Source organism: Vanacampus margaritifer, chromosome 1, assembly GCF_051991255.1.
Source record: "Vanacampus margaritifer isolate UIUO_Vmar chromosome 1, RoL_Vmar_1.0, whole genome shotgun sequence".
In the NCBI taxonomy this organism is placed as follows: domain Eukaryota; kingdom Metazoa; phylum Chordata; class Actinopteri; order Syngnathiformes; family Syngnathidae; genus Vanacampus; species Vanacampus margaritifer.
This window is the reverse complement of record NC_135432.1, coordinates 19,305,728-19,317,960: the sequence shown is the minus strand read 5'-3', so window position 1 is coordinate 19,317,960 and position 12,233 is coordinate 19,305,728. Positions and strand designations below refer to the sequence as shown.

The window sequence follows — 12,233 nt, the reverse complement described above, 5'->3', positions numbered from 1 at the left end:
GACAATAATATGTTATATGTGACCTCACTAGTCTAAACATAACATTCTGATTAATATTACATTTGTGGAATATGAGTTATGCAGCAAAATCCAGCCGTTTTTATCCATCTCAGGGGGTGGCCATTTTGACACTTGCTGTCGACTGAAGATGACATCACAGTTGCGCAGGGCTCAGGCAACTAACCAATCACAGCTCACCTGTTTTCTAAAGCTGAGCTGTGATTGATTGGCTGTTACCTGAGACCTGAGCAACTGTGATGTCATTTTCACTCAATAGCAAGTGGCACAATGGCCGCCTTCTCATATTGATAAAAATGGCTGCATTTATTAACTCATATTCTACTAACGCAATATTAACCAAAATACCGTATTTAGTCTAATGGCGCTGCTTAGAACATATTAGCCGCGTTACCACCACAGGATGTTCGGGTATGGGGAGGGAGGTAGGGACTTTCACAGGAACCGTCCTCTTAGCCGGCCTTTGTGGCTGTGTCTCCACTGCGGAGTATGACCCAGTGACATCACGAGTTTTGATCGACACGTAAACGCCATGCGACGGTTTCTCCCGTGACGTCAGCCAAGCACCGCGCGATGAAAATCACGAGGAAAGAAAAAACTTTAGGTGGTTGCTGTTTTTCTCTGCTTTTTATTTTATGCACTTTTATGCAGGCGTTTAGATGAAGAATTTGAAAAGGCTCACTCAAAAGTCACGAGTTTCGATCGGCACGTAATCTTGTGACGGTTTATGTGATGTCACCCAAGCACGGCGCCGCAAAAATCAGAACGAGGAAAGAGAAAAACTTGTGGCAGTTGACGTTTTTTTCCGTTTTTTTTAATGCACTTGGCGTGGATGGATGGTTTGCGTGAGAGGAGACGGCGTCTATATGAAGAATTTGAAAAGGCTAACAGTAGAGTGGAACGAAAATAGGCAAAGGATTATTAAGAGAATTGATTTGGTGGAAGAGACTTAAGCCAAGAATGCATCATCGTCGCGCATGAAAGTGTTAGAAGACTATCTTTGTCTTCCGCGTGTTCGTTGTTTTTCAGGTAGAGAGAATGTTGATTTTCTGAATACAGACTGGAGATCGGTGAACAGTTCCTTCAAAGGTTTTATTTTACAGAATATTCCGGACACAGGCGAGCTTCCAGCAATGGTGGCATCATCTCGCAAGTGTGTCGATTACAGACACTTACAACCTTTTTATACTATCTTGAAGGGCGGTTCCAAACAGTCCACCTGGAGTTCACCGGACATGAGATAAGACTTTAAACACATCATTGATTACAGAAACTTCAACCACAGACAATGGCCCATTGTTGTGGAAATTGATCCCAGTCATGAGATCCCAGTCATGAGATCCCAGTCATGACGATAAGATTTTAAACACATCATTGATTACAGACACTTGGCAGAAATTGCGACATCACTCACAAAGACACATCCACAGATAAAAGTTCTACTGAGGAAATAAATATATTAAAACAGTTATGACTAAATCTGGGCAGAAAACCCTCTTCAAGGTCAGATAATTTTTTATACTAAATCATTTTTAGCCAATCAGCACGAAAGCCTGATAGGGAGTTTATTGGGCCGGAGTAGGACCTACCCTTGAGTAGGACCTACCCTTGAGTAGGACCTCCGCTCGTCCCCGTAAATTCCTATAAATGTGGCCCGGTTGGGAAGGCTCCTGCAGTGAAGACACACTCATAGCCGTGAATTTACCCCGAAGTTCCTGCGGTGAAAACGCGGCTATTGTTGTCAAGAATTTTTTGAGCGGTTGACTTCCCCTTTAGTAGACATATGAGACTTGGTCAATCGAGTTTGATAGATTGCATTCATCCACGTTTTGCTCGACAATATGATAACCAAAGATAATGAGAGTTGCACTGCGCTGAACCAGTCATGTAACGTGATTAAAATCATGTCGAGTTAGGTTGACCAAAACAGTACAGTAGCAGCCTTTCGCAACAGGCACTGTTTGTACCTTGGCAGTCGGAGAGCACAAAAAATAAATAAAAAGAAAATAAGTGTTCTCTCTCAACCCATGACATTGTTGACAAAAAAGGCAATAACACCAATATTTTTTTTTTACCACCTGAAGCAGTGCTACCCGCCCGCTACAGCGCACTTAGTGCAAGACGTTACAATCCAGACTAAATTAAGAGCTAATCCCCCTCGAAAACAAATCCTGTCCACTACCTTCACCTCTAAGCCTTATTGATGAAGAATTGAAGAGACACAGAGCTATCACAAATGTAGTAACCTACCCGGTATTATAACGCAAAAGACATGGTGCCAGGAAGCATGGTTGAAAATAAGAGATTCAGGGGGATGATTAAACTAATAGACTGTTGTTACCAACTTCCCTGGGCGTTTATTCGAACTGGAAACCTTGAAAGCTTTTGCCTGCAGGCCACATTTGGAATTTTTACATATTTTACATACATATTTTATTTGTTTGACACCGTTGTACAATGTTCCATGTCATGTTCAAATGTTATAAATAAATAAATATTTAAGTTAAAAATAACTCTATATGTTCGAAATGTATTTAAGAGTAACAGGAAACTTTTAGGATTGAAAAAAAAAGAGAAGGATTTCTTTTATATTGTGATATATTTATATGGACTGGTGTGGAGAAATTATTGTGATAGGATTTTTCACACATCACCCAGCCCTAATATGTTTAAGTGAAACAGGCCTGTGAAAAAAAAGAAAAGAAAAAGAAGACGTGGGGACCACTGCGCCAAATAAGCGGATTGCATGGTTATACGCAAAGTCTATCCAGTGTCTTCAAATGAGGACCAAGCAACAACCGCTAGTACTCTATTGAGAACTAGACCAAAATGTGTATCACTGTTCATTGGAAACTAAACTGTATTGGATGTTCGTAAACCTGTACGTTACTTGTTTGTTCTCTGGCAACTAAATGTTTTGTCCTATTTACAAAGACACGTATGTTAAGATCACTGAAAACACTACAGTGGCTGCCAAGAGAAAAATAAAAAATAAAATCTAATTTTTATCCATCTAATTTCTCCTGACACCTACTTTAGCTCCTGAGTAATATGTCGGCTTTTGTTTCAGACCAATAACAACCTTAAAAAGCTCCCCATTGCCCTCATCACTGAACATGACTTATTTGAAATATGAAGCTGAGGTGATATCGTAAAAGCTACACAAAAGACAGATGAAACAGTCCTGCAGTGGAGATAAATCTACCTTGACTTAAAGTCTCTCCTTTCACTTTGCATTTTGCTTAAAGAAAAAAATTTGCAACCGGCTGGGACTTTTATTTTACCCCACTATGTGCTGGACCTGAAACAGTGCTTGGCACCTCAAAAATTTTATTGCCTTCTGTATTTTATTTATTTATGTATTTAACACATTTGTGAGTAGGTTTTAAGTTGATGTTTAAAGAGTTGTAATTTACCAACACCCCAACAAGACACAGCCTCCTAAGTAGCACTTCATTATTGACAAGTCAATTGACTGACTAAAAATTCTGATCTATTTTACTTACTTTTAGTACTTTTGTTCAGAAGAAACAGTGCTTTACACTGAGCTACACTCTGCTTGCTACTTTTACAGTACCGGTATTATTGCTTGCACATTTTACTGTATTTGGTTTGATTTGTCATGTGACTGTTAGATCAACCCAGCATAACCTCAAGTTGGATTCCATTTCACCAATCAAACAGATCCAGGAAGTCGCATGATCACTCACAGTCTCTGTGGCACCACACAGAAGCAAAGTTTTGAAAAACAAAACAATGCACAACAACCCCGGCCAAAAAGTCATTATGTATGTTCATCTTAGAGAGTACAAAAAAGAACAGCTATGTCATGCGCTGTCATGTGTCTAAATAAAAAAAATCCAAAATTCAGACAAGAAGAGCCCCACTGCGAATTTAAGGTAATATCACTGTTTTTTATATCGGCTAATCTCTGCCTGGTGAGTGCAAACAAAGAATGCTCATATAAGACCATTTTCTTGTGGCAGTTTTTTTAATTTTATTTTTTTAATAGTTTAAGTCCCTGTAAAGCGAAAATAGATATTTTGTCAATTTTGACACACCGGCGACACCGCAGAAATGTATTATTCACAACCAACCAAATTTGAATGAAAAATAAATACTTAATAAATAATACAAATAAATATTTAACATTAGGCTTCAGAATCATGAACAATCAAGTTATTCTCTCTGCTTTAAAACACTGTACGCATGTCTGCTGAATGCACTGAAACCACACAATGCTCACCTGCACTGTACTATAATAAAAGTATATTATACTATATTATATCAGACAAAAGCGCTGTTAACAACACAAACAAAAAAATGACAATATCACATGCAAAACAGGAAGCTCTCAATTTTACCTCTTCGTAGTTCTGACTGCTGGGAAAGAGAGATTTGAAGGTAGAGCCAAAGCTTATTAAGTTGAACAGGCAGCCTGGTACGAGACTCTTGAGAATCACCACCATTGCATCCTGGGACAGAGTGTGACACATCAAATGAGTGAGCATGATGAAAAGGCTCATCTTACCATTGGAGAGTGACTACTTTATGATCAGTTTTGATAATACAACCCATGTCATTTAGCCTAAAATGGCCCAAATGGCCTAATATGGACGCCATAAAGTAATCCCAGGGAGCAAAGTACCTTCACACGGTTGATGTTGACTCCGCTCATGCTGCCACTCCGGTCAATGAGGAAGATGAACTCTCCGTGCACCTTCCTTAGGTCGGAGCTGACAGGCTTGAGGTTGGGACAGAAATTGAGCATGGCCACAGGGTTGTGGAGGATGTCCTTATGCAGCCGCCTGTGAATGGCTTCCACCTACGGAACACACAGATGCAATGAGTGATGAACTCAAATGGTAGCAAAATTCCAGGCCGAGTGTGGTGGACTCCTTGGTGAGTTTCCATGGAAACAGAATTTGAATGTAAAGCTGGTTGTGCTGAGATGTGAAAATGACCGCACCAGTGAAAGCTGTAAAGAACAATCATGAGGCTTTGCATGCGCTTGTGAAAACAGTTGACAAGATGATTGTTTTTACTGTAAATGTTCAGATGTACCCATTGTGGGGCAAATATAGGTTATAGGCTATTTTATCTTCAAAATATGCTGCAGATGTAAATTAATTGGTGAAGCGCATACACTGACTGACTAATACATTGTACATTAGATACATTTGATTTCATTTTAAGGACAATAATGCTTACAATTATAATATTCATTTCGATGCAAACTTACAAACTAAAACTTCGGAAATCGATATGAGAGGGCATGTAATTTGGAATTCAACTACAATTTTTGTGAATATATGGCACTTAAATCATACAAAAGCTTGTTGTCTCTTTTAGCCACAATGGCAAATGGCAAGTCATTAACGGAGAGATGCAAGTCTGGTATGCGTGAACAAAGTAACAACAAATATGTAATACTGCAAACAACAGTTAATTCTCTAATCGTCTAAAATAATAAAATGAATAAAAAATGTGTACTGGATGGATGGGCATATATGTGATCTGTGTAATGTCTGTGTAGTTCAGGCAACTCTGTTTTATTAATATAATCATTAAAACAGAAATGAGTTTTCTTATGCAATTTTCAGAGTACTATGACAATGTTTATTGTTTCTGTTTTCACTGCACTGTTATCAGTCATTGTGTGGTTGACAATCACGGGAGCAGACTGACGTTGCTTCAAAAAGCTTTCGCTAATGTTTGCCGGTCCTGTGGTCCATCTTTGTAATGGACAGACTCTGTTTTGTGCGCAAACCGCTCAGGCACTCGGCTCAGCTGCTTGATGACACTCTTACCTTCCTCTCATTGCTGGAGTCCTTCTTGGTGGCCTTGATGAAGTCGCTGCGGCCGTGGACGAACTCATCATACTCATCCTGCGTCATGTCTCCGCTCTCGATGATCACCTCCGGTACGTGAGGTTCTGCGGGAAATCACATTGGGCCAGGCCAAGTCAGAAGTGTTTGTATGCTTCTGATACAATTTGTCAAATATCTCATTGGTACAAGTTGTCCTTAAAATGTAATTGCAGCAAGCCAGTTTGCATTTGTGGAAAGAATTGAGGAAGGTAGGATAACAGCAGGTTTAGTGTTTATGAAAAGGCATAAAGTGATCCATCTGATTGTTAGATCTTGCAGAAGTTGGAGCACTGTAAATCCCTGGGTTCCCGAGTTTTTTTTTTCTAGTCAGAAGTTGTACATTTCCAGCTTTCCAGAATCAAACATTAGCACAAAAAGTTGTTAGGATAGTGAGATAAGTCAATACGGTGCAAACGGAGAACCTATGCTCAGACATTCACTGAAAAAATTCACCTATTAGCTTCAAATAAAAACTATTACTCATATTAAGAAGTTGCTTTGGTGTTATCTGGTTGCATCTTAGTGCCAAGCACCAAAGTTGATCTGAGGGGAGGAGCATCATTTAGGCAGGCCATAGTTTTGTCTTAAAAAAATGTTGTGTTATGTTTTTCTCGTACAGCATCCGCACGGACTGCAATTCACACCAAGTACGCTGCGCGAGTTGTCTCTGTCCGGAAATCTGCACCCGACAGACCACAAGATCACGAGGGTTCACGCTGGAGAGTTGAGATCACGCGATAACAACCGTGTATATAGAGTCCTATTGGTAAACAATAGCAACACTTGCCTGTTGTCACATCGATATGCTTTTGGACATTATTTCTGGGACTTCTACCATGACTCTTCTACTATGGGTAACATACTCAGCCAACAATGTGTCTCAAGACATAAGTTATGTCTTAAGACATATTTTTGAGACGTCTTGAGATGTCTTCTAAAGTCAAGACATGTCTATAAGATGTGTCTATAGGCATGTAATGAGACGTCTTGATAAATCAAGATGTCTATAAGACATGTCTATGGACTTGAGTCTTAAGATGCCTCAAGATGCCCTAAGATGTCTTGGAAATATGAATGTCTTGAGAGGTCTCAAGATGTCTGTAGATGTCTTCACACGTTTGAAGATGTCTTTTACGGCCTCACTATTTTACTGTTCCTCTTTATATTTAACATTTTATCACCGGTACTTTTGTCAGTTGAGACCGTGTCTCACTGAGCAACAAAGGCTTGCGAGGGTGCGCGCATTGCGAGTGATGGCATTTCGTCGGCTCTTTGCCAAGTGTTTTCCAGAACCTTGACCCATTTTTATGCTTGCAAACCATTTTTATAGTCGCAAAGAATTTTTTTTAACATTTTCAAAATTTGATGGCGACAAGAAAATTGAGCATAAAAATGGTTTCGGAAGGTCTGCAGAACGTCTTTGCAAAGTTTTGCAGTCTTGAATGAAACCTGACGAAAACAAACTCTCGCTACGTGCGCGCACCCTCGCAAGCCTGAGTGAGACATGGGCTTAACTGACAAAAGTAATAAAATGTTAAATCTAACTGATTAAGAGGAACAGTGAATAGTGATACCATAAAAGACATTTAATCCTCACACTTAATGACTAATGTCAAAAAAAGAATGAAAAGCCCTGTTGCACAGTATATACAGAATGCTAATGTTTGTTACCGCTGAACATATTTGGTGAGCATACATTAATTTGCATCCTGCTACTTGTAATTTAATTTTTATTTTTTTTTGTAATTACAGTATTTTGATTGAGGCAGAACCTAGAAAGAAATTTAACTATCAACACATTCAAATTTAACATTTATTTGATTGCAACATTTTCAACCGTTTGACAGGGTATGAACACAGAGAATCCAACAAGATGTTTTTTTCCCTACCTTGTAACTGGACACATTGAAAGCAAGGTGAAACTGGATCTAACCCTAAAAACCTTGATACGCATTCACAATAATAACAATAACGACGACAACGATAATAACAACAACAATAATAGTAATATATCTAACGAGTCAAAGCAAAACTGCTTTATGTGTGTTTTGTCAAAAATATTAGCTAGCTATGGTGCAAAAAAGTTTGATCAAAAGAAAGTGAGGAAAAATACAAATATTAGATATTTGTAAATATAAAAATGCAACAATTATTCAAAAAAAATGTGCAGATAAAACAAATTAGTCATAAATGAATATTTTAGACAAAAAACAGAGAGAACACATGAGAAAATAATATACATTATCAACTGCAAAAATATAAAATATTACACAAAATAGCTTAAAATACACAGTACAAAATAATATTATATTATATTGCATATAAGAAACAACAATCACGTGCTGTCAACATCAGTTGAGACGATTGGCTTTTCTTTGAATATTGCTCACACTCTCCACACTTCACTGTAACATAAGAAACAATCACTCGACAACAGTTATGTGTATTGGCTTTTATAAAAAAGATATTAACAAATACTTTTATACTGATTCTTTAATCTTCACTCTAACTTCAACCTATAAAATATCTGTATGTGAGCAGCAGAACACAAGAAAAAATAATCACTTTGTCAAAAACAGTTCAGAATACTGGCTTTTGTTTTGAGAAATGCTTACTACTAGTACTGCAGCTTCATACTTCACCATAACTTTAAAATAACCTGAATATCACAACACACACATGTAAAGAATTAATCACATCAGTTCAGCCTACTGGCACAAGTTACGAGTCATTCGAGTTTCTCAGATAAAATAATATACAATATTATCAACTGCAAAAATAAACAATATTACACAAAATACAGTACAAATTAAATAATACATATATTACATAAAATAAACAACAATCACATACCATCAACATCAGTTCAGACAACTGGTTTCTCTCAGATGTTACTCACACTCTCCACACTTCACTGTAACATAAGAAACAATCCCTCAACAACAGTTACGTGTATTGGCTTCTATATCTTAAAAAAAGATATGAACAAATACTTACTCTTATACTGATTCTTTAATCTTCACTTTAACCTATAAAATTTGTGTGCAGCAGAACACAAGAAAAAAAGAATTAATCACTTTGTCAACAACAATTTGTCATGACTGATTTGAGAAATGCTTACTAGTACTGCATCTTCATACTTCACTGCAACTTTAAAATAGCATGTATAAATAACACAACACCAAAAAAAAAATCACATCAGTCCAGCCTACTGGTACAAATTAGAGTCAACCAAGTTGACCAGATGTATTGCTATTTTGTGAGCACCAAAAAGTTGGACAATTGCCCTGAGTTCTCAACAGTACTACACAACATCTTACTGAACCTTCTCCCTCACACACGCGCACAAGCCCAACGTGAGATAAAATTACACCCGAAACATGCATTTGTTTGAGGGTAACTCAAAGTAACACGACAGAAATGCTCTACTTTATATTGCAATAGCTATCGTTGTTAGCTAGCTATTAGCCAGAGGGGCTGGGTGGGAGACAAACTGTTTGATTCCCTCGCTGCTGCCTCGGCTCGAAAACCTTGTACGTAACCACAATAATTGAAATTTATTTGTTTGTAGCACACGGTAAAGCCATAGAAATACTCACTTTTACACTGAACTAGCATACTGTACCTGGTTAGCGAACAGCCACTTTGACAAACTTTTTTTAACACACGACACTGCCGCAACAGTGATGGCAGCTCTACCTTGCACTTTGTTATCCCGGGGTATTTGAAACAGATACACAGTACGAAGAAATAATTATTTTACCCACCTTTCCATTCGCCGTATAGTTGCCTTCTGGATTGTCGAACAGCATGAAAAAAAACTAAAGAAAAAACCGCTGCCTCCTTGACGCGTCTGATGATCATCAGATGGCGACCGACGTCCACCTGTGGAAGCGCAGCCCCGCCCCTCCCCTCGCGCGCGTTTTGAATTGGTTTGATTGTGTTTTGTTTTGTTCTCAAATCTCTATGGTATTACATAGATTAATTTATTCAAATCTATATTTTAAGTTGAATGACAACATTTAATTTAATACATTATGACATAGTGTTGTAATCATTATTAATGTGTTATTGTATATTTAAAATGGATTATTCTTTGTGTGATATTAATTTAGTTCAGTCATTTATTCATTAAGCACTTAAAAAAAACTTTATTTAACTTCCAGTTTATCTTCATCTTATTTTGAGAATATTTGTTGCAGGAAAAAAAAAATCACACTATAGCACCATATCCTGTTCCATGTGAAGCAACATTGCTTGTTTGTTCATAACTTGTTTAGTTCATTATTCTTAGTTTGTACCATAATAATTCCCTTACACAGGGCTCGAAATTATAAATAGTGTAAGTTAAAAATTTAATTTTTATTTGACACTCCAATAACATTATATAAGGTTTTACAGCAAAATATCAATAGATCATTATCATCATAATACTGACATTGAAACAAGATAGCTTGACCATTTCTTTGAGTCATCCATATCATGTCTCATGACACCTTAAGATGTGCATGTCTTAAGTCACATTAAATATGTCTTAAGCTGTCTTAAGACATTCAATGTCTTCAAGACACAAACATCCCTTTGGGGGGCATCCTATGTGCTGCTCTGTCAAGAAATGGTGTCTTCAAATGTTTGTCTTAAGACGTCTTGATGTTCCAAAATGTCTTGAGATGTCTTGATTTTGCTTATTAAGACATCTGAAGACATCTTGAGACACGCTGATGGCTGAGTATGAAGTACATTTTGTGTTTAAATAGTGTTATTTTGTCATGTTTAATTTATTCTGAGCTCGTCTTTTGTCTTAAATGTCCAACTCATGTCATGCTATGTAGTTAGCTAGCTTCCCTCCCCCCAAAAAAATGAGTTCGCAAACGGTTTTATTTTGAAATATCTACCTTTATGCCGACGCTCGACTTGCTGTCCGGCCTGTCCGGCTCGTGTAATTTTTTCAGCTTCATGAAAATCCGCATGCGGCGTTCAGAAAAAAATAGAACGCTTGCGGAAACCTTCCGCATTCGTTCCGCACCGCGTACACAACGCACTGCAGCTGGTGTGAACTGACACGCAGACGCGAATCTATTCCTTGCGGCGGCCGTACGGAAAACGCACCACGTCCGTTCCGCAGTCAGTCTGAATTGGGCGTGAATCGGGTGTTAGTTGAACTTAAATAGAGTATAAAAAGTAATATTGAGTTTTGTTTTTGTTTGGTTTTTAAGTACCAATATTGTTATTATGACTCAAGCGTTAAACTGAGCTCGGTTAAAACATATAATATCTAATTTCCCTCATTGGAAGAATAAATTATCTATCTATCTATCTATCTATCTATCTATCTATCTATCTATCTATCTATCTATCTATCTATCTATCTATCTATCTATATATCTATCTATCTATCTATCTATCCATCCATCCATCCATCCATCCATCCATCCATCCATCCATCCATCTATCTATCTATCTATCTATCTATCTATCTATCTATCTATCTATCTATCTATCTATCTATCTATCTATCTATCTATCTATCTATCTATCTATCTATCTATCTATCTATCTATCTATCTATCTAAACTGGCCACCACCGCGTGTGGGTTTGTCTGCCAGTAAAGCCTTCATGAGACATAGAGGATCAGCAGAAAAGGTTGTTACCTCTGGGAGACAAGCGGCCCACGGGTACTTTACAACAAGATGAAACTTTGGGAGAGAACAACAACAAAGACTCGGAGCATCTCACCCACGCAGTGGCATCCTCAGATGGACTAAATACAAGGACTTTGTTGCGGCCCTCTCATGCACTCAACATAAAGCACACGAATACATCATCAGTGGCCTGGAGGAGCTTGGAGCGAGCGCTAAACCATCTTGAGTGTGACCTTGTAGACGTACCACTGGGGTAGATGAGGATCTTAACAGGACAGTCGTAAGTGTATTTGTCTGCCAGAGTGATGACCACACTGGTGGCTGAGCGAGCCAAAGGGTCAGCGTCGGCTCGGATGGCGTGAGACGGGCTCTCCACACCTACACAAATATCAACAGTCACTTTTCTTTTTTCTTCAACCTTCATCTGCCTCTTAAACATAAACATGACATCATGAGTCAGTCTGTTTAGTTGTTACTGCCATTAGGGTTTTTTGGTATACATATTCAATAGCAAACATGGACTAGGATTTTTGCTCAACTTCTGACCTGCAAGGAGGTAGGGTGCTCGTATTTCCAGCTGGAAGTTAAATTGGTAATCCATGGAGTTGATGGCCTCATCCTCCAGCAGAGCAGACAAACAAAAGTGAGCTGAGGTGGGAGCACGATCGTGCGGGCTGGAGCCACACTGATGTTTCTCCCTCC

At 38.2% G+C, this 12,233-nt stretch overlaps 1 protein-coding gene and 1 long non-coding RNA gene across 2 annotated transcripts in view; both read right to left on the bottom strand.

Moving 5' to 3' along the window:
- Nucleotides 1-12,233, bottom strand: part of vwa5b1 (von Willebrand factor A domain containing 5B1) — a 32,367-nt gene that overhangs the window by 14,593 nt on the left and 5,541 nt on the right. Inside the window, exons 5-9 of the mRNA XM_077543884.1 lie at nt 12,078-12,232; nt 11,778-11,909; nt 5,829-5,953; nt 4,667-4,843; nt 4,383-4,493 (exon numbers count right to left, since the gene is read on the bottom strand). Coding sequence (XP_077400010.1) covers nt 4,383-4,493; nt 4,667-4,843; nt 5,829-5,953; nt 11,778-11,909; nt 12,078-12,232 — 700 coding nt within the window. The remainder of the gene's footprint in view (nt 1-4,382; nt 4,494-4,666; nt 4,844-5,828; nt 5,954-11,777; nt 11,910-12,077; nt 12,233) is intronic.
- On the bottom strand, nt 7,768-9,794 carry LOC144034818 (uncharacterized). Its single transcript, XR_013288288.1, has 4 exons — nt 9,656-9,794; nt 8,886-8,917; nt 8,742-8,802; nt 7,768-8,293 (listed from the first exon to the last, which is right to left on the bottom strand). It is a non-coding gene; the product is annotated as an uncharacterized LOC144034818 (long non-coding RNA).